Below are 23,651 nucleotides of genomic sequence, written 5' to 3' on the forward strand. Positions count from 1 at the left end.
GCTCGTTCAACCCGTTCACAGACAGAATTAACACGACCGCATTGTATCCTTAGTGCGCCGTTATTCCGTCTGAATACAACCAAAATTAAATGCAAAGTTTACAATAAGTTTCTAATCAGTCCTAAGAGTGTGCAGTAGGTTCTCAGTACGCTCCGCTCGTTTTTAGTACGTTTATTACGTTTGTTCGCAGTTCCTACAACGCCGGTCATGTCTGTAGTACAATCACCAAAGGTAGGGTTTAAATTCAGGCCGTTGCCAAACAGGTTCAGCATTTGGGCACAAGGTTAAGCCGGAACCATGGGTAATATTGTAGTCCTGAACATATTAAATGTTGGATTCATGCAGTTTTTGGTGAGAGCTGAGTAAGAATACAATGTGATGATAACACAAGAGAGAAGGCACTGTCCTCCTTCATCCTCGGACTTTGATACAGAGTTGTCAGAAGGTGCAGGAGACAAATTTTGACGCTCATCCCCTCGACTTTTACGCTAAGGGTCCTGTATTGGCTTCTGATATGTAGGAGCTTTGAGACGTTGGGTCTTTTACTGCTTTAACACCCCATCTGTTTAGCCCCACTTTTTTGTGGAGGCATATCGTACTTGCCAATAGCTATGAATGTTTTTAGAGGTTGAAGAGAGGAACGAGAATGAGAACTGGACGAAACGTGATGGCTTTTTATAGCCGTTGGGCCAGATCGTGATCGCAATTTACGTTCTGAACGTACTAGAGACGAGATGAGGACGTAATAGAACGAGTTAAACTCTCTGTGAACGAGTTGGTCGAGTTACAAACTAATCAGAACGTATTTTGACTTACTCGGAACGAAGTATGACTAGTTACGAACTGCTTTAATCTGACTACAAATGGGTTTGGACTGTTTACAAACGGTGTCTATATGAGGTGAAATGGCATTTTTTCCAAAACTGAACTTACTGTAAACGGACTTCAAACGGGATAAAGATGCACATTATGGATATTATCCGGTCAAAGTACAAACGTTCTAGCCAGATCGCAGCGCGTTTTACGATTTTTAGGACGGGTTTGGACGTTTTGAGAACTAGTCCGGTGTGATGAGGCCTTAAACTGATGAGGTGTCTTATAATGACCTATATTAGACCAAGGCAATGTGTTTAATATATATATATTTCAGCTAGAGAATTTATAAACAATAATAATATAAAAGCATTAGCTAGCGGATAGATTATGAAAATACATTAATGAGAAGGTATTGCAGTATATATTTGAATGTAAGATGCATTTTCAGACAGATATTTTCATGAATTTCGTGCGGGAAAATATATGGCTTATTCTTGGCCTTGGCCAAATGTTTGCTTCGACGAAGGTCTTGTATAGTAACTAAAAATAACACTTCAAGAAACATATTAACGATGTTTTATAATTTTATTCACCAGGGATAAAGGTTAATGTTATACATCAAGGCTTCAAATAACAAGCCTGTCATAGAAACATACCTTTATGCATGTTGAAAATAGAGACATAAAAATTTAAGAAGTATTCTTACTGCATATGTTTGCGGCCATTTTGTACCAACATATTTATTACCTGTTACGTACTGAAGACCGCTATTTGTACCATTCTTATTAATAATTTCAGAAAATAATTAAGGAATTTCGTATTCAAAGGCTCAGGTCTAATAATGAACGTTAGAAATACAAATATCCCAAAAATGTTTGTTGTGCAGAAAAGAACCTACATATTTAACAGATATAAGCTTAAAAATATTTTCATGCGACTGTAAGATATCGAAATCAAAAACACATTGCCCACTTCAGACTCAAATTACACAATAAAACCGAATTTACCTGAGCGGTGCCTTTTTGTTTCCTTTTAAAACATTTTGAAAAGTACAAAAAATAAGGGCTTATCACATTATTTATGAAATCATTGTGCTTTAGCATTTCGAAATAGTCTGTTACAGACATTATACATTGATTCGAGTGTGAATTTTGGTGTAAATGGCAATAAATTTATACGTGTCTATCAGTATTAAAAAGCATCACATGGTAAAATTATACGAAATTTCGATGCCTTGTATTTCATCTTTTTTTCCTTTTGTTTATTCTTGCATAATTGTTCCTTTTATCAAGGCGTGCATTGTCATTTTTAAACAAACATTAAATATGCAATGTGAGGCATAAAGGCAAGAATTCAGCCAAATATATCTTAGCAGAGCCACACATTTGCCTTTTATTTTCATGTGATCTTCTTTTACAGGTGCACTACCATTTGTGGTTGTTATAACAAGGCGGTCTATACTGACAGAAGAGAATGAATGTGTTGGTAAACTTAACCCCTTCATTTAGTAAATGTAACTTGATTACTTGTAGAAGTTCTCAAAGATGTTCTAGAAATGCTTCTTTTGACTAAACAAATGATGTAGTAGACGGCATGCACATTACGTGTGCTGTTGCCGAAATAACTGCCGTCGGTGTTGAAACAATAACCTGGTAAACATTATTACCACCAACAGCAGCTCCAGCGGCAGGTACGGCGGCAAGATCTGAACATACGATGGCGACAGCCCCAAACGCGGCTCCTATAGCGGGATTGGTCACCTGCACTAATTGAGTATATGAAATTGTGGTGGTTTCAATCAGCGTAGTTGATGAGCTTGTCAATTTCCATGGTACGATGGCTGTAAGCTTCCGAGACGATGTCGAGGTGGTTGTTATCGAGCTGCTGACGGTCGTGGTGGTTGTCGCAGAAACAGTCGTTGACGAGGTCGTAGTGTAAGTTGTGGTCGTTGTCGATGTCGTTGTGGAGAAGGACGTTCTTGTTACTGTTATTCTGGTCGCTGAAATAAATGTAACATGTATGCTAGAATAAAATACATGCATTTAAAATTGATTTTCGCCGACTATGTAATCTTGTGATATCCAAGTGGTGAAATTGGTGGTCTTTTGTCGGACTGAGTTTGAATATTTGAATCTTTCGTTTTATCATCAATTCATACATTTTCCAATCTGGAACTCTCACTACAATGACGAACCACGTTACGACGACTAAACAATTGCATACTTCACACTAACGATACGAGTACAAGGTATTACATTTAAAAAAAAAATTCTCAAATTAGCGTTAATATTGGCTTGCGAAAAAAAAATCATTTTCTAATTTTGAGTATTTTCATATTGTTTTGCACATAGCTGCCAATTCAGCTATTACCTGATACGATGAAAACAAGTTTTTAATGTTAAATTAATAACGGCATGAGTGGTGGAAATTCTAAAGTTGTTGTATAACAGCTTTCTTTCTTCGCATACTTAAACTGAATTTAGATAGATGGACTGTTTGCTTCAAACAAACTTTACTACTAACCAGGCTTGTTAATAATTATTTGCAAAAGTAATGCATTAAATTAACATTACTCGGAAAAATGGCATTAAATTAGTATTACTCATTTTTGCTAAAATAATGCATTTAATAAGCATTACATAGGATGCATTAGCATTAGCATTACTTTTAGTGAATCATTGCCTGTTATAATCACATACACTATTTGTTTGTTTTTCATTTAATCATTTAAGTTTACTTAGGTCATCTATAGTTAAATACCTGTATGACTTTCTTGTATCATATCTGAATTTTTCTTTTACCATTTCTTTATAAAAATACTTATGTTGAAGTACAGAGCATTCATGGGCATTTTAATCGCAAGAGAAAGTCTAATACCTGTTTAATGGCCCCCTAACAGCCTAATTTGACATGGCATGTAAAAGCTTGCTGCCTTAAGTCTTTAACATCACTATCGGTGGCATACTGTTAATTGATTAAAAGGTGTCAAAAGATAACAATAGATTCTGTTTGATATATTGGTTAACAAAACTAATAATGCCACACTTTAATGGCTATTATAAATTTGTACTTTGGAGCTATCCCAGGTTTTAAATGTTTTGTTCAAAATCTTTCAGGTGTACACTGAAATAAAGGCAATTATACCATTAGACAGTTTAACAAAATCATACAACAATCTACTAGTATTAGAGGACTGCTATAACCCGTGGAAATAACAGCATACGTATGTATTATGTTTTTTTTTTCAGTGATAAAGAAAATAATGCATAAGTAAGGCTAAACATTAGCATTAGCATTACTATCTTTGGCATTAAACTGACATTATTTTTATGCTAAAATTGTGGCATAAATCATTACTTGGCATTATTTGAAAAGAAAGCATTACTAATGCATTAGCATTAGCATTACTACAACCCTGCTACTGACCGACGATCAATTCAGTGAGTATTTCAGTACATCACATCAGAAATAGATTTCAGTTACCAAGTTTTGACTTTAGCTGAACAAAATATAGGGTTAACCTTAAAACCGAGCATATATCTATATTTGGAATAAATTCATATGTACTTGTTAGATTTTTTAAGCAACCCGTCTGTAATATTTTCCATTACAGCTTTCTTTGTTGTGGGCCTACTTTGCAAATGCGTGGCTCTGAAGCTGTGTTTTTGGTGCTCTATGCTTCTGAGAAATCTATCCTTACCTATTATCTTTTTTAATATTTGATATCTTTCTCTGGCCAAAATGACATAATTTTGCAATTTTACATCTAGACAAACTCAGTATATATTCAATCATGTAAAAAAAAAAAAAATACAGCCAAATGTAAAGCAGACCGTGAAGAACACTGTCTTAAGGGAATTTATTTTGAAATTTTAAATGGTTACTAAATTAAACACAAAAATCCAAACACCAACAATTTATCCAATTTGTTTTATTTGTTCACACATAATTTACAGTTATATTAACAGGTGATATTATAGGTTGACTGTACAATGAAAAACTATCTTATCTCCCAATATAAAACAATAGTGTTAGTGTAGGGTTACACTGAACAATCGATGTGGCTAGCTGCGGTCAGTAATGCATGTACAAACAACATTTGAAATTAAATTTACATGGGGGTGTCTTTTGGTGTCAAATGCAGCAACCAGGAACAATTTCAATAAAAAATCCTTAAGATTTAGCAGTATACATAATGCACTTAAAAAGAACTTAATTTTCTCTTTGTAAATACGTGTTTTAATGAAGTTTTACTGCCCATAAGATTTCAATATTTTGGGGTAAACGAGACTCAAACATTTTACATTTTACAAGCGGCGTATGTACTATGAATCATCATGTGCTTCTATGTTGTGATAGTGCCGGTTTTCCTTATTCATTTTTTAATGTATCAACTGGACATTTTATATGGTGTTAGCAACGGCTCCTTAGTTTTATCATGTAAATAAAACTTGAATATTGTGTAAAAAGGGAAGATAAATCTACTGGGCATATGAACAGCTAAGATTATACAGGCTGTTGAGTTGTCTTTCTTTAATGATGTGTGGTATTTGTGTATGTATGTATATAACTTTTTATGTGTGTGTATGTGTGGATATATGTGTGTATGTTTGTCGGTATATATATATGTATATAAATATGTGTGTATGTGTGTGTGTGTGTTTATATGCGTATGTGTATATTTGTATATTTATGTATATGGGTATATATGTAATAATAATGTGTAAAAAGGGAAGATAAATCTACTGGGCATATGAACAGCTAAGATTATACAGGATGTTGAGTTGTCTTTCTTGAATGATGTTTGGTATATTTGTGTATGTATGTTTATAACTTTTTATGTGCGTGTATGTGTGGATATATGTGTATATGTTTGTCGATATATATGTATGTATATGAATGTGGATATATGTATGCATGTGTATGTATGTATGGGTATATTTGTATATTTATGTATATGGGTATGTAAGTATATTAAAGGGAATTCCTATAGTTTTTATGCGCATCTTTCTGCGCAGGCGACACTTTCTATGGAAAATTGAAGTGAAGTCAACATTTGTTGAAAGACGTGACAGACAATCTTAAATATGAGGAATCTTGAATAAAATAACATTTTAACTAAGTTTTATCAGTAATCAAATGTTGATGCTGGTTTATGTTGTATTGACAGGAATCATGTCTAACATGTATCTTGCTATTTTTGTGGCTGTGTTTTGCCAGCGCATTTTAGTACAAAGACAGTGTTGTTCATGTAATGTTAGACAATTAACTTTGTATTGATAAGAAAATATCTCTTTCTGATTTTTTGGTATTCAATTATAGAAAGAAATAAGAATTTTTTAATCCTTTTAATCCTTTTTTTAACTTCCAGCAGATATACATGTAATCAATTTGGTCAGGTTCACGCCATTTCTCGTCCGAACAGGTGTTGTATTCAAGCGGTCTTAACATAAAATTTAGCCTGGTGACTCATGCATTTTAGCCATTTTTATGTTCACAATACAATTATTTATACACAAGAAAAACATAAATAAAAGTTGATATTTATAAAAAAGCAGAAAATTATAAAAATGCTGAAAAATCGCTGGCAGTTTCAGCAATATTGGGTGTGTTCAAAACAATTTTTCACAAAAACAAGCCTGGTGACCCATTGTTTTTATTTGTTCATTGTTTTCGGTTTTCAGCACAAATTTTCCTATCAAATATGTGAATTTGAAAAAAATCTATGAAAGGAAAAAAACTGTAGGAATTCTCTTTAATACATATGTGGATGGGTGAATATATATATGTAGTGTAGGTGTGTATTATATATCTGTTTATGTATGTGTTATATTTATGTGTGCAATATATATGTATGTTTATACAATGTATGTAGCGATGCTAATATAAGTATTTGTTTGCATCAGTGCATGTGTATATATATATTTATTACATACTCGTTTTTATTCCCCATTAAGTTACACTTGTACTGGAAACGTCAATATTTTTCCATATACTGACGCCTGAATTTCATATCGGGTGCGTGACGTAATTCAGTGTGTGTTGTTGCACCATTTTTTTTTTATTTCAGTATTGCCAATTCTATTCAGGATATTGAACATATCTATGATATTTACATAATATTTATACGTGTAGATGCGTATGTAATAAAAAGGTTAATATCTTTGCATCGGAAAATATGCACTCGTTCTTCAGCGAAAGAATATTGCGCTCCTAAAGTCGCGCAATATTTCCACTGAAGAGCTCGTGCATATTATTAGCTACACTGCTTGTTGGTGACAGGATACGGGATATACGCTGTCGAGGAAATCCACATCAGGCGATAGCGGAGCTCGAGCCTGATATGGATTTTCGAGACAGCGTATATCCCGTATCCTGTCACCAACAAGCAGTGTAACGATTTTATCTTGACGACTACTCTTTACTAACATGCTATAATCAACATATTTTGTAAATTAACAAAGCTACTTACAGTGCAGACTGGAGTCCTACAAATCATTTGTTTGGTCATCACTAGTTGATTTACACCAGCCATAAAATACACAGTGACCTGTGTTTTGGTAAAATCACAAACACAAAAGCTCATTTACACAGGTTATGAACTGGTTTAGATTAGAAACACGAATAAACTTCTTGTTCCATCCCTTCGAAAGTTACCGGATATCACGATGTCATAAATGTCTTGACACTTCGGCTTTCATCCCGTTTATCTTGCACCTAGATTAAATGATCCTACAACAAACTGCTGAGTAACAAATATGTAAATTCCTTTATTTCACGATGATTTTACTGTTTAACATCCAAAACAAGATTTCTTTCAACGTCCGTGTATCCCATACAGAGTTATTCCGTTTTGTCAAACTTCATGAGCCTCAACTTAAGTAGAATGAAATCGGCAAGAAAACACTACATTTACTCTCGGAAACGATACTATCACTGGAGCTAATAAATAATCTGACTTGACTCAGTTAAGCCAACAGTGTGGCAGCCATTTTTTTTATTCAAAATTCATATCTGAAATATACTAGCAGGATATGGAATATATCCTGTCTCCACGTGACGTCTTTTGACCAATAGAAATGCAAGAAACTTGTAGGAGGCAAGATAATTTCCGATACAAAGCTAATAACCTATAAATATTGCATACATATTACTGGTTCAAATAAAATATTAGTGTTTTGATTACAGGGTAAATCTTGTTTCAGTTATTAACTAGAAATGTTATGGTTGTAATTTAATGTTTGATTAAATAGTGTTCTACAATTCTATGTCAAGAAAGGTCATATGCATTTTTTAAAATGGCTTTTATGTTTTATGTGTGAATATATGCATGTGAATGAGACACAGATAAATAAAAAAAATAAATGCTGATGATAATTTGACCAACTGTTAAGGCTTTAGTGCAATTTTCAAGAGAAAAATACTCGGCCTAAAAATATGAACTGCTATTGAATTGTGACTGTGGCGGCACCTTAACAAAATCTTATTACTGATATCCTTTTAGATCTATACATTCACTAAAGTTTGAGCTAACATGCAAAGTCTCACAGAAATAAACAATACTCCAAAGCACTGAACCTATATCTTTAAAGCAGTATGCCTCCAGATCGTCCGATAACAAAAAAAAATGTTTTTTAGATATCTTGAAATAAATGCTATATTTCTTAAGAAGGCTTTAAAACTTAATTACTGGTTTTACTACTTTTTGCGATGAAAATCGAACAGCATTGGTCACGCTTTTACTCCAGGTAAACTGTCTCCATTATAAATTATCTATATTTTGAAGGGACTATTCACTACTTCAGCAATAGCGCTATTGGTTACGACGACGGGAAAATTTCTTTACTGCCGCGGCGATCCGGGGTTCGATTCCCGACGCGGTCATCTTCTTTTCTTGATACGGAACTTTTAAAATATGTTAGAAACAAAATTCCTATTCTACTGTTCAATGGCGTTAAGTCAAATAATATTATAGTTTCTATTGTAAATGTAAATATTATTCTGTAACAAAATATGAGCCTAGCCATGAGAAAACCAACATGATGGGTTTGCGACCAGCATGGATCCGGACCAGCCTGCGCATCCGCGCAGTCTGGTCAGGATCCATGCTGTTCGCTTTCAAAGACTATTGTAATTAGAGAAACCATTAGCGAACAGCATGGATCCTGACCAGGCTGCGCGGATGCGCAGGCTGGTCTGGATCCATGCTGGTCGCAAACCCACTATGTTGGTTTTCTCATGGCGTGGCTCATATAACATGTACGCTCTCTCGGAATACTAATCGTAGAATGTGCTCACTAGTGCTATTCCACGCAGCCCCTATCTATTGTATTATATGCAAAATCATATCTTACTAGAGTGATACCTTTATTAAAATATAATTACAATGCTCAGTATAATTCATAATGAATGAAACTGTGCTCGGAACCAGTATGCAATAAGTCTGGGCGGTTTTGTAATGTTTGTTTAATAAGCTATTTATAGACCGAGGTCATAGCTTCCATTTAAAAGAACATAAACTTTATCCTATTCTTGTTTAATACATTTCTCATGACTTACTAGCTTTATCTCTGCATGTGTATTATTTTATTGAGTTTTACCTTACCAAAGGCGAAAAAGTTCCATTCATACGGATATTTTATTTATAGGGGACGAGTTAATTTACATGTACCTTCATTATGTAATATAATCATTTACAGAATCACGAAGAAATTTTAGCATTCTATGTATTATGGACAGCTATACATATCTATATGTCATGCATGTTATAACTGTTCTGTTGAAATGTTAGGACTATTTCGGGGGCGATTGTTTACTGGTTGCCTATAGGCAGATCTGAACGGTATTGATCCAAGTTTGGTACCCGCGTACGATATGCGCTGTGCAAGGCTGGGATAAAGTCGCAGGGAAGTGTGCCATACAAGTAGCCTACTAGGCCTAACATTGGTCGATTTATGATAATTATTGATGGGCCCGAACGTCAGTTGTCAGGACCTGTGTCATTTGACAAAATCGTCGATTAATACCAGGGATTCAAAGGTAGATCTAGGTACTAATTCAAAAGCTAAATCGACTATTGTTTTCTAGTGCCAGTTTCACTGTTTCACGTCTTCTTACTTTAATAGCATTGATGATAAAATGCCGAAAACAAGCTGAAATCGTTACAAAATGCTTTTTATGATCCCCACCTATGCTCACTGCATAATGCTAAAAAATGTTCGCTAAACATAACCAGGGGCGGCGGAGAATGGGGTGCGTGGTGGTCCTGACCCCGAGTGACTGTGGTTTGAACTTGTAACCATAAACAGTCTGTGCAAGTTTCACGAGAATGCTAAAAAGTATGACTTCTAAATTGTTACAAAATATGAAATATGACAACTATGACTAACTTAGGATCATTACACTGGTTCTTGCTCTAGTAACTTGGAACTTTACTGACATATTGTGGTCCCGAACATTAAAACATTATGTAAAAGATTCACAAAGACTAGCGAGACATGAGCGATTTGCAGGCTACGGGTATTCGAATACAGTAATTGTAATCACCTGTAATTTATTACTCAAATACAAGTAATCAAATGTAGTTGATTATCAGCTCAATCTGATTACATGTTATGTAATTTAATCAATTCCAGTGATTTTTCTGCCTGTAATTATGATTACTTTTGATTACTCTCTGATTACATGAGGAATAGTATGACACCAGGGTATAAATATATAAATTTACCATGTATGTGATTATCTAATATGCTTGCTTCACTTCATCTGGAGAATATTCCTAACAAGTTCAATGTATTCAAAAACATTTCAGTTCATTATTATCCCTAAACAATTGAGAGGTATGATAAATGCAGTTTGCCATCTTATTATAGTCTTAACTTATTAAGAATCAATAACCCACTATGTTTCCTACATTATGTATAGTGGGTTCGGGTATTATACACAGGTGAGAGAATATGACATTTAGCAATTAATATACCAACAATTTACACAATGCCCCTGGGTTATGCAAACATGACATGCTCGAATTGAAATCAAAATGTAATTATTAGATTAAGGCTAATTTATACTTCAAAATGTTTGTGAGCAGTCCCTTTCCTGCAACCAACCATTCCTTTCAACACTTTACTGAAAGATGTCATAGTGGGTGTTGAATTATTTCATATTAACCAAAGGGTTGTTCTGGGCCCATAAAGGCCAAAATGTAAAATGTGCCCTTCCATAATTTCTGTAGGTGCATTGTTGATATCTAACTTTTTAACCTATTTGAAGATAAGTTTTTATACAGCTTTGACTAAAGGTAATTGATTTTATATAAAAATACCTGGAAGCATAATACCGAATATTAGAAAATGGAAATTATGTTTTAGTTTGTTTGCCACAGCTTTCAATTAAGGTTAAAAAAATGCAATAAATTTCACAAGTTAATGATGATTAGTGCCATGATAGCCTACAGTGAGAGACAATGCCAAAAATGAAGTTTCTCGATTTACAGATTAATGAATCATTAACTGCATTGTCAAATCTTTTGAATCACTAATTGCATTATCAAATCTGTAAAAGTTAAAAACCCATAATATTCAGTTATATATGCCTATATTTCTGTCATCCAAACAAATGGTTATATTGAAAGTAACCAAATGTAGTCATCATTACTAGAGTGCAAGTAATGTAATGTAATCAATTACTAATGCAAAATTAGAGTAATCAAATTTAATTGTAATTAGAAAATATCAAAGTAATTGTAATGTAAACAATTACTAACACGTATAATCAGCCCCAAGTCTGGCGACCTGAATGTAGTAACAGAAAAAATTATTGACGGACTACGGATGGACGGCGATGGACGGAGGGATCACTGTAGCTGACGCTTGAGCACAGACGTATGCAAAAAAAAACAACAACATCAATTTTTACTGGGTTAAAGTAAGTACTGCCAAACTAACCAATGAATTTTTTATAACCGTGCGTCAAAAGCATCGGTTAGTTTGTTGTTTTGGGTTTAACACCCCTTTAAGCAGTATTTCAGTAATGTAACGGCGGGCAGTTAACCTTACCAGTGTTCCTGGATTCTGTACCAGTACAAACCTGTTCTTCGCAAGTAACTGCCAATTTCCTCACATGAATCAGAGGAGGAGGATGAATGATTTCAGACACAATGCTTTTTTATCAAATCATCACGAAAAACATACGCCTCGCCAAGTGCTCGAACTCGCGACCCCGCGATCCGTAGATCTGTGCTCTCCCTATTGAGCTAAGCGGGCGGGCTTCAAAATCACCGGAACATAATTTTCGAAACTCCAATTTACCATCTGTTTCCAAAAATTTATACCAAAAGTGGTAATCTTAGATAAAAGCCGCATATAAATTTAAACTGTGTGGTCTTTTAATAAAAGAAAGCTGGATCAGTCTAGGCTATATGACACAGGACAAGTCTTACCATTACAACGAAGGCTGTTCAAAAGTAACATAGACGTGGTCTCTAACTTTTATATACTTAAACGAAGCAAAACAAGAAATATACCGTCATGATTCTCAATATCTCAACTACCCCCGCTGCAAATTTGACATGATTATGATCATACAATTAGGAGTTACGCCTCCTCAAAAAACAGTCAATTATACGAACCCAGCGCACGGTGATCATAATTCAACGACGTTAACAACGTCGTGCCGTCATCAAGACCCTTTCATTAATTAAGTTCGCATTGATTTATATTTGTAGATTTTCTAATTAATTTCGATGAACAGTACCTAAATCATAATACGTTGTTTGGTTAGAATACTGAAAAAGTATGTCAATGGACGCGTATATCGTACAGCCTGCTGGCGTGTTCATGTAGGTAAAGACATGTTATGGTATGTCGACGTGCTTCAATGGAACACATCATGTTGACATCATGTCGACATAATTAACATCTCTTCATACATGATATTTCAGTATCGCTACTTAAAGTTTTGCGGCATGCTAATATGTTCCGGCTTACTTTCGTTACATATATTATTCCGACATTTTCGTAGTAAGGATATAGAGACAAACATCAACACGTCTTCTCCGATTATGTTTTCCCTAATTGTATATATCATAATAGTATTCCGACATACATTTTGATAACTTAATCACTTAAACCATTGCAGAAAAATATCAAAATCATTGTTCTGGAATACAGCTGCACTTCCAAGTAAGTGTACTATCAATGCAGTGCGAACAATCGGTCAATTCGTTTAACATAAGAGGCGTACGCCGTTCCGCCGCTGGCAACCGGCTAGGCATTCGTTTCACTTCCCGGGACCACCCGAGTCAACCCGGCGTACGCCGTTATGCGCCAGTCTTGCGAGATAGGCAAAGCGGCAAACCATATAATTTAGCGAGATATATTCGGATAAACATTTGAGACCAGTAAAAGAAGAAACACACCTCAAGAAAACAGTCTCAAACTAATTTGAAATAGGTGAAAATAAAAAATCATAACAAATTAGATGTTTGTTAATTTTATCTTGCAGCACACGTGACCGGCGTACGCCAGATCGTTAGTTTATTCTAAAACCAGCGAGAATTCTTTTGCCGCTCACGTGACCGGCGTATCCCGGGTTGTGTGAAACGAATTAGCCAACAGGCAATTACGGTATGACTCGTGTAATAGAGTACCTCCTTTTGAAGAGAATTCAATTTTTTTACTTCGATTTTTCAGAGGGCATAGGTTTAAGACTTATAATTGATTTATTGTACAAAAGTGAAACATTTTCATTTGATAAGTGATTTCTTGCTGTTCAAAGTGAATTTATCTATGAAACAGAAGGTTGCATAGACATCTTTAAAGATACTGAGTTACATGCGATAAATTTCGCCTTTACTCTTTCGATTACATATTGTGGAAGAAATATAGATAGGTTTTATTTCTGTCCCAAGGTAAGTTATGAGCTAAGTGACCATAATTAAAAACAGTCCAACAAGAGTCGATCTTAATTTTTCAACGTTGGAGTTAGAATTCTGCCTCATTAAATCCTTTTACTTGAGACACCCTAGAAAAAAAATGATATTCACATTTTTTTCTTTTTTTGTATTTTATAATTGTTTACAAATAGTTTGAAGTTTCTTTGATGAAAATTGATGGTATAATGATTTCTCTGCAAATGTTTTGGACAGTGGCCATCACTTTGAAATGTGTCTTTACTTGAGCTTGTGGAAATAAAAATTATGTATTATACAAAATCTATACAAAAGCACGATAACAGTTGTTTAAATTTTGCATATAAGTCTCCCACTGGATACATTATATTGCTAAAACACTGTTTTGAACATTTGAAATCTTCACCATTAGGTGAGTCATATCTTAAATTCAAATCTTGAAAAAGCGACTGCGCCGGTTATCTGTAGCTATGGTAATTAAAATGTTCTAACCGCTTCCCCTATCAGCAAGAATGTTACATAAAACGTACGGACAACCTTAAATACAGAAAGATTGCGAATTACAATGATATATTTCACATTGCTCTTTACATAATAGAATAGTGTATGTTTGTTTTTTCCGAACAGCCCTTGTAGATTACATTATTTGCTTGAATCATGAAAGTCTCGAGTTTTTATTATAGTCAATAACACCAATAATGCGTGAGGTGAGATGAGATGAAACTGTTCATGTATTTTTCCCTCTTCGATTTTTTCTCAATATTGTAGCAGAAAAAAGGACTTGCCAATCAGAAGGGTCAAATTTCAATCTTACATGGGTATACTGTACTATGCCTAGTAAACTAGGCTGCTAACCAATCAAAATGTGCAGTTTACGTACCCTATGATTTCTGGCCAATACGACACATCTCGCACAATTAATAGCTAATAATGTTATATTAGCAATAATAAAATACATAATATTCTTGTATAAATTGCTACGTTTTTTTTTACAGAACGCAATACTTATTTCTCATTATTATAAAACAGAGCTATATTTTACCTTAAATTCTTTGAAAACGTTTTGATAAATAGAACTCGTTTATTGATTTGTTTGAGCAGTTGTTTGAAGATACTCACCACAACCCATCTCGTCCTCTCCCAATGGACAGTGTTCAATTCCGTCACATCTTTGGTGGAAGGTGTAACACGGAACAAAAACTCCCAAAGGACGGCATGCATATTCACCTTGTCTATAGCATTGATCTATATTACAAAAGCAACACGATGCCGTTAATGATAAAATAATGCAAATAGAAACAAAGTTGATGCGAACAATTCAAAGTTCATGCAAACTGCATAATATATGAATAGCAATTGTACTACTTAAAATCTTTGATATTTTAACATAAGTATGTACTGTTCGTCCGTACAGTGCTTTCTCTGGATAACACTACCCAGGTTAAATCAAGTTGAAACTTCAAACTCAAAGATAAATAGCCTTCACTGCTCAGTTAAATAGCTACTTTTTCTGCTTTCGGTAAATTATCTTCACCTGTCATTGCTGCATTATGTTCGGGTATGAATATGTATAAAATCTGGAAGAAGACTTCGTCAATAAAAACGTTCTTTATATCCCCCGTTTTGTCATCGAAAAGAATGGCGGACGAAGATAATTTGCGAAAGCAAAACAGTTAAATAAAAAAGCATGTAGGTAATTAAGTAGGATTGAACCTAGTTTTTAGCTCGACTATTCGAAGAATAGTCCAAGCTATTGTACTCACTCAGACATCGGCGTCGGTGTCACACCTAGGTTAAAATTTTGCCTCCAAGTATCAAGGTATGTACTTTGAAACTTATTTTTCTTTTTCTAGGTCAGTTACCAACCTCACTGGGTCAAGTCCCGTAACTTTGAAATGTATTTTGGCCAAATTATGCTCCCTTCAAATTTGGACTTAAATCCATCTGAAAGTTTCGCATGCAAGTTACTATTCCCAAAACTTATGCAGATATTGAATTGAAACTTCATATTAGTCATTGGTGATATAAAACTAGGTGATATTAAACTAGGTGATAGCATCCATAACTCTGACATGCATTTAGCCAAATAAAGCCCCCTTTTGGACTTTTAAAGACATGTATTTCGGACAAATCATGTCCCCTTTGGAACTTAGAAAATCCTATGCAAGTTCTTATCTCCAAACCTAATGCAGATATTAATGTGAAACCTTATTTGTGTCTTCAGTGTTATACAACTAGGTGATAGCATCAAGTCTCATAACTCTTAAAAGTATTTTACGAACTGTATTATGCCCTCTTTTGGACTTAGAAAAATCTTGTTTTTTTTTTTTTTTTTTTTTTTTTTTGGTTTTGTTTTGCATCCGAGTTACTATCTCCAAAACTAATGCAGACACTGGATTGAAACTCTATAGATATTTTAACATTGAGGGTAATACTCCTGCTTCAGGGGCAACAATTCGAATAGTTGAACATTTGCTGACTTACGGACAGCTCTTTGTATTCTTGTTGGTTTGTTGGCTCTCAGTCACGGTGCTTGATATGTTTTATATGGAAGACTTTGATGCTAAAAATGTATATGATTTATTCGGATACGGCGTTGCTTGCTTGTTGTGCGTAAACGGTTGGCAACTGGGATTTGAAGACGATTATACACTTGCCCAAAAGACGGTCAATCATTGATAAGGAAATATCTTTATTAAAAATAATGCATGTAATATTTACTAGTATAATTATCTACTTATTAAACAATAAACCTCAGCAACGTTAACGTTTTCTTTGTAGTAAAGAGTAAATGAAAACCAACATTGTATCGAATATATGTATTTAGTAGTGACGTCCATAAGTGTGGCACGGTTAATGTTATACGCTGGGTATCTAACACATGTTGACTGTTACATATAATTATAGAATGGTAAATGGTATTGATACTGAGTTTTTGAAATTTTTAAATTATGCAGAAATCATCGTAAGTAGTATCCATTTTACTTCCATTTATTTGATATCAACAAAGACTTACCAATTCCTCCTACTCCCCGGCGGCTTGATGTTCGTCCCCTTTGTGAATTATAACCATTCTTGTGAGCCGAGCATGTTGCCAGAACGAGAAGGGTTACAACTAAAAGATGAGACACGAGCTACAAATAGAAAATAGCACGAGTCAGATACACTTTGTAACCGCAAGAACCATATTAACACTTTTGTAATGATTAAATGATTAGTGTTGCGTGTGTAAAATAGGAATGTTTGAGAATGTCATTTCCCAATACATAACCTTTAATTAAGACTTAAAGGGGCCTCCTTGGCCGAGTGGTTAAGGTCGCTGACTTCAAATCACTTGCCCCTCATTGACGTGGGTTCGAGCCGTCGAACTCTTCATGTGAGGAAGCCATCCAGCTGGCTTACGGAAGGTCGGTGGTTCTACCCAGGTGCCCGCTCGTGATGAAATAATGCACGGAGGGGCACCTGGGGTCTTCCTCCGCCATCAAAAGCTGGAAAGTCGCCAAATGACCTATAATTGTGTCGGTTCGACGTTAAACCCAACCAAAAAAATAGTAATCAAGAAATAATTTAAAGCAAAAGCGTGTTCAAACAACATTTATAAACGATCGACCTCGTCGTTTTATAATGTTATGAAGTGAAAATTGTTTTGACTTTCCACTCTAAATTTTATCTTTTTATTTTATTATTTAATTCAACTGGCAGGGCCTCGCATTTTATTATTAAATTCAACTCATTTAATAAATTTAATATGAAAAGGCACTCGTGTGACATAATCTATGAATGTTTTTAAACACACCAAAAGCAACAAATCTTCAATATTAGCTGGATGTCGTCAGAAATGTGCAGAAAAAAATATTGTCATAGTAGTATTTATATTAAAAATATATTTTGAAATGTGCCTTTATTCATAAAAAACATATCAAGGAAAGTTCTTTCCGCGAGATTGCCTGTGCATCCTGTCGTCATTCATAAAAACACGAACAATGATGCCGTTGTTCTGAAAATTCTTTCAAAATCGGACATCAAAAGTTAAATCAATTACACACATGCACCCACGTGCAAGCACGCACGCACGTTCGTACGCACAGAAAAATCCTACTTATTACAGCGAAACTTATTTTTCTGGTGGTAAAGAACAAATTCGACAGTGTCGCATTTTTCGTTACTGCTCAAGAACCAAGTCTGCAATTTTCACTGTTTGCCTTAATCTTGATCCGAGGGATCTACTTTTCAGATTTTATTTACTTCACAGCGGGTGTTAAGTGCTGTGGCGACCGTAAAATATCGCCCCGACTTCATCTCAGTGTTGTTATATTTTCTGTTCCTTCAAAATCATTGATTTCAACACATTTTAAAAATTTTATTTCAGTTTATATTGGAGCCACGAGATAAAACACAGAAAATATTGTTTGAAAATAAAAATCCTTTTGTTTATGTCGCGATCAGAGATGAGATAAAATAATACATGTCCTCTCCCTCAGGGTGGCCAACTTTTCGGTATCGTATAAACAGTCTTATAAACAGTCGCGGGGGAAAATCACTCGATTTAGGTAACATTTTTGCTTATAATTTACTTGTTATTTGACAGGTTTTAATAAAATAAAGTGTATCGAATACAGAAAATTAGGTGCTTTATTCGTCACAAAGCGTATGCAAGAAAATCTTGAACTTCGCAAAAATGCTTGTTGTTGTATTTTTTTTTTCACGGACAAACTGTGTACATAGCATACACGCTGAAATTTGGGCGATTGGGCGAAGTGTTCGGAGACAGTGGTGTTGATGAAGAGTTGCAGACGTTTTGTGCCGAGAAAAGCGCTCGTTTTTATTGCAAACAATCAAGCGATTTTCCGTGTGTGTACGATACCAAAAAGTCACGTAGGCGTGGCAACCCTGGATATGAAACATATTACACAAATAGTTACACTTTTTAAGGTACACACACTAGCAACACACATTACTTACATCGAAAACATTAAATATTGCATATGGGTGCCAAACCGCTTAAATACTTCTGAACATTTTCCCAAATGAAGATTATTTATAAATGCTGATAAACTCTTCTCTTTAAAGTTATATAGTACTTTCTTAATAAAACTGCAACTTTATTTCAACAACATTTGACTCGACATATACATAGCTGTCTAGTTATTACCTTGCTTTTTTCGCATTTTTTTTTTCGACTTGCGAATACTATCCCCATTTACCAAATATGACTGCAATTATGTTTGTTAGGATTTAATTTAAATTAAGTGTTACTTACATTTTAATAAGACGTTTCCATAACAATTTCTGTTGGATAAATTTCGCTATAAATTTTGAATAGATACTGATCGATGTATCACATAGATAATCATAATTGAACTAACCCACCGAACTCCAAAGTTTAGGATTTGTCAAAATACATGCATAACTATCTAAAAGTAAAAAAAACCCGACCAAACAGGATCGCGTACAATGTTATGGTGAATTGAATAAATAACGGCATGCATAGAAATTAACAATTTAATATTTTCATTTGCACTGATATTGACATTTTTCTCTAGGTAAACCTCGTGAAATGTATACATGTAAAGAAAGAGAACGAATGCATCAATATCATGAAAAAGAAAGTCTAGGAAATTTGCTGGTATTCCTTTTTAACAAACTTTGGATGAATTCATAAGCGTGTACTATGTCGCTAAATATAACATCAAATAGTATCAGAATCAGCCCGTGCTTGGTCTTTAGTATTTTACCCCGTGCATACGTGCGTACGTGCGGGCGTGTGTGTTTTCTTGCAAACAATTGCATAAAGCGTGCACTTTATATTTCACACCAATAAGACATATAATTATTATGGATTTACAGTTTATGACACAAAAATTAGTACTATTCCAACATAAAAGAAATTAATAAAAAAAAATGTAACATTTACATATTTTATTACATTTACAAATGTTTTACAAACACCTTCCTTGACCAATGCATAGTTAATTGCGCATATATTAACTCAACATACCTTTGATGTCGCAGCTTTGCCCATCTTGTCAGACTCTGTTCGCTGTGAAATATTTGATTTTTACTTTCTTTATATACCATTTAAATAGCATTCATCTATTTATGGATTTTGGTTTTTATTTCCTTGCGCCTGTAGGTTATTTTTTTAACCAATATAACGTCTGAAAGCATATTAGGAAGTTATCGACTAAAATGTTATAAATGCTTTCTGGCATTAAATGTGGTTGTAAAAAGGATCGATGTGTTATTTCCCTGTTTTAACAGAAGTTAGACGTATAAGGTGACAAACGTCAATTTTATTTCTTCAGTAAAGTTAACCATACGATTTATTAATTTTCCAAACAACAAAAAAAAAAAAAAATGTTACTCACTGTTTCCCACTAAGTTTTCGCCTATTCTGTTGTGAAAGAATAAATACCCCCATTGTTTCTTTTGAACATCACAATGTATGTAATTGGTGTTCTTTAGGGTTTTTGCTCGGACAGGTGTGTGTGACGTTAACCTGTTCTTGTATTTAGCAAAATCACATTAACTAAGCCAATAACATGACTAAGTGGCATGCTGGTCCAAAACTTGAAATCGAAACTAAATTATTCAAGTAATACGTAATTATACTTACACATTTCGCCGTTTAGATTTCAACTGTATCTTAGTTGTTTCAATTCTCGTACATAAATTTTGCTAGTCAATTGCGTCTCTCATAGGTTACAGATTGAGACTGGATGGTGGGTAAGTCAAAGATAGTCATGATTCTGTATTCTGGTGGGTAATGAACCAGTTATTATTCCTCTAGATGAAAAAAAAGATGTATGTCAAACACTTGAGAATGCGTGTCACTTCCATACAGAGTGTCCGAAATATAAAAGGTCAAATATAAAAATATTTATGAAAACAATGTATACCAGAAGTACTGACACTCACCGACTTTGTTCATATTGGTAAAACTTTTAAATTCAGAAATACGAATCTAGGAAAATTCATACATTATGCTTTTGAAAATAGAAAAACAATTTTGTAGCGCATATCATTTTCAATATGAGCAACTGCACATTTTGCATTCGTCTTAAGGAGGTAGGTTACCTTGTTACAAGGGTAAATTCAAATTAGTTGAACCGCAGCATCTTTTTGTATTTCGTGTAATATGAAGTTTTAACTGCTAAAATCTCAGTTTCGTTTGTCTCTGTCCCTTCAAGTTCAATTTTTACCCAGGTTTGAAGAACATGACCCTCCAAAGGTATTTCTTATTGAAAGAAGAAGGAAAATACGGATATTTAGCACTTTTCGGTGTATTTTAGTTTCATTGATATTCATAGAAGTCCGCATAATCTATAATTTTACTAGTATGCACGTTAGCTTTCTAATATAAGCTTTAAATGTATATGTCGCGGGGCTCGTGTTTCTATGGTAACGCATTTTCTCTCATTTTTAAACAATTATGTATAAAAATAGGGGTTTTCGACCGCTTCAGTGCCATTCTGTTAATGACCAACATGGAATATTTGGGTAATATTATTAGCAAAATACCAAGCACTATACATGGTACCCTATTTTTCTTAAAGTTTAAAGTAACCATGGCAACAGAGACGTTTAAAATGGCTTATATCTTGCTTTTTGACGTAATTTCTTATAAAATAATATTGAATAAGATTATCTTTCTAGTTGATGTAGCTTTAAAACATATTATTTCTAACGTAAGTTATATTTTCGTGTTATCTGCATTTATTCAAACAAATTTCTAAGCTTAGAATACTTACAGCAGTGCCCCTCGTCTGGCATTTTTCATGGAAAAATCGTTCAGCATGCTACTATTATTCTCATGGATATTGTTGAAATGAAAATAAAAAGCCGAAGCTGTGTTTCTTAAATAGACTAGTGTCAACGCTTTTGAATTTTACATTTAGATACATAGGTCACGGGCTTCGTTTCCATGGTAACATCAATTCATTATAAGAAACCACAATTTTTTACTGAAATTGAACAATTTTAGATCTTAGTTTTAGTATATAAGTAACAAATATCAACGGAACCTGAAAAATAGGTATTACAAATGAAACTGCTAGATTTTTTATTTGAAAATGGCCGTAACAAGTAACCTCTCACCCAACTATATTCCAAATAACATTGGTTACCATCATCCATTTTCTTACATTCCGCATAACATTTCAATATAACTACATTAAAGAAGCAAAATATTGATTATTATTCAGAGCAAAAGACTCCTAAAAAATATTTCAGCAAATAATGGTTATTTGAAAATAGTTTGAATAAAGAAAATGCACAGAATTACATACTTTCAAGATAAAAGCTATTTATTTTGCGCGGTAACTGACACGTAACGTCATGACGTCAATGACGTCATTTTAAGGCAACATTGTTTTGAAGCGTTTCTGCGGCAATTTATTCATTATTTCTGCATTATTAAACCATTAAGCGTCAGATCGAAGACAGGTCTATGATTTGTTTTTAGAAGAATGAATATACAAACACATTTAGTTTGTCGTAAACGTCGTCGTAAATCGTCACGTTAGCTTCCGGTTGGACATGCGCACATACAGATATAAAGGTAACCTACCTCCTTAATATAAAGTTTTAGAAATTATTTTTTGTTTTAAGCATTAAATGAATTTTTAAGCTTTCGTTTTAACCGTAATGGTTATCAGAAAGTCTGAATAAAAAGTCTAAATAAAATGAGCCGCACCATGAGAAAACCAATATAGTGGGTTTGCGACCAGCATGGATCCAGACCAGCCTGCGCATCCAATGAATACAAATAAAGGGGTTATGCCTTTAGAGTACCAGTAAGTTGATTTCCACCATCACTGGCCATGAAAGGGCAGTTTTGCAACTCAAGGCCATAAATAACATTTAGGGTCGGGCCAAAAAAATAGGGTAGGTCGGGATACCGGAAACAAACATTTTTACGCTTAAATTAAAATGATACTGAAGTTGGTGTAAAGCTTAGGAGTGGTTACTGCAATATCAAATTTTAATTATTTGTAGTAAATGTTAATTCTTGTAGGCCTATTAATATTTGTTCAGTACACTTCGCAAATTAGTTACGTATTTAGTGATAGCAAAACAATATTTTTTAGCTTTTTGATTCTAAACAGTCATGCATATCATCAGTAGCGAGAGGTCAGAATTTTTTTAATTTATTTCAGACCTCCGAAACAGAATCTAACTTCTTATCTAAAATGTTTCACATATTTTGATATCTACCACTGTTATGCTGCATATCTTGTATTTTGTAAATTGTACATCATCATAACGCAATAAAGGTATCTTTCTCAATGTCAACATGCTTTTGATTGAAAATTAGACATATCTTGGATGATCAAATGGATCTTGAATCAAAATTACATGAACAATATGATAAAATGTAAGATTTTGCTTACACAGGGCTATGTGTTGCATTTTTTCCAAATGGGACCATGTAGGGACTGACTTGCATTAAATGTTAATTTCTGGAACACTGGAAATATTTAGTTCCAGCCGTTACAAAACTCTGAAATACTGTTGAAAAACGGCGTTAGACTGAAAACAAACAGTCAAACAAACTACATGTATTAGGAAGTTGTTCACTATATACTATATATATATACTATATACGTTTTAAAGAAACCCCGGATATAACGGGGATTTCGCTATAGCTGGTGTCAACCTTACCTAATGGTCTTCTGAAAAGATGTCGTTTGAAGAAAAGTGATGATGGACGAACGATGGACGGTGATCAATCGCAATCTCTCATCACTGTACCTTAAAGAATCTGTCGGAAGCAGAAACAACTTCATAAATAAATATACTTTAGATTTGTTTTCTTAACCCAATCCACTATATACCACTTGCTGTATATATCAACTTCAAACTTTTAAACTAGTCTTTTTGACAAGAATCGACATAAAACCCTACACGAGTTTCAGATGAGTCA

General features: G+C 34.1%; 1 protein-coding gene across 1 annotated transcript; it reads right to left on the reverse strand.

Moving 5' to 3' along the window:
* Positions 1-1,382: 1,382 nt before the first annotated feature.
* On the reverse strand, positions 1,383-19,852 carry LOC123557529 (uncharacterized). Its single transcript, XM_045349037.2, has 4 exons — positions 19,725-19,852; positions 16,743-16,860; positions 14,846-14,971; positions 1,383-2,815 (listed from the first exon to the last, which is right to left on the reverse strand). The coding sequence occupies exons 1-4, from the start codon at positions 19,746-19,748 to the stop codon at positions 2,385-2,387; spliced, it is 699 nt and encodes a 232-aa protein (XP_045204972.1). The 5' UTR covers positions 19,749-19,852; the 3' UTR covers positions 1,383-2,384.
* Positions 19,853-23,651: the final 3,799 nt, after the last annotated feature.

This window comes from Mercenaria mercenaria, chromosome 5 (genome assembly GCF_021730395.1).
Source record: "Mercenaria mercenaria strain notata chromosome 5, MADL_Memer_1, whole genome shotgun sequence".
NCBI lineage: Eukaryota > Metazoa > Mollusca > Bivalvia > Venerida > Veneridae > Mercenaria > Mercenaria mercenaria.

Bases quoted from the DNA above. Each gene is read 5' to 3' on its own strand.
- LOC123557529 (XM_045349037.2), bottom strand. From the start codon at position 19,748: ATGGGCAAAGCTGCGACATCAAAG. The intron at 16,861-19,724 runs GTATGTTGAGTT...TTCTATTTGTAG, and splicing joins GCAAAGCTGCGACATCAAAG to CTCGTGTCTCATCTTTTAGT. The intron at 2,816-14,845 runs GTGAGTATCTTC...CATTTATTTCAG, and splicing joins AGAGGACGAGATGGGTTGTG to CGACCAGAATAACAGTAACA.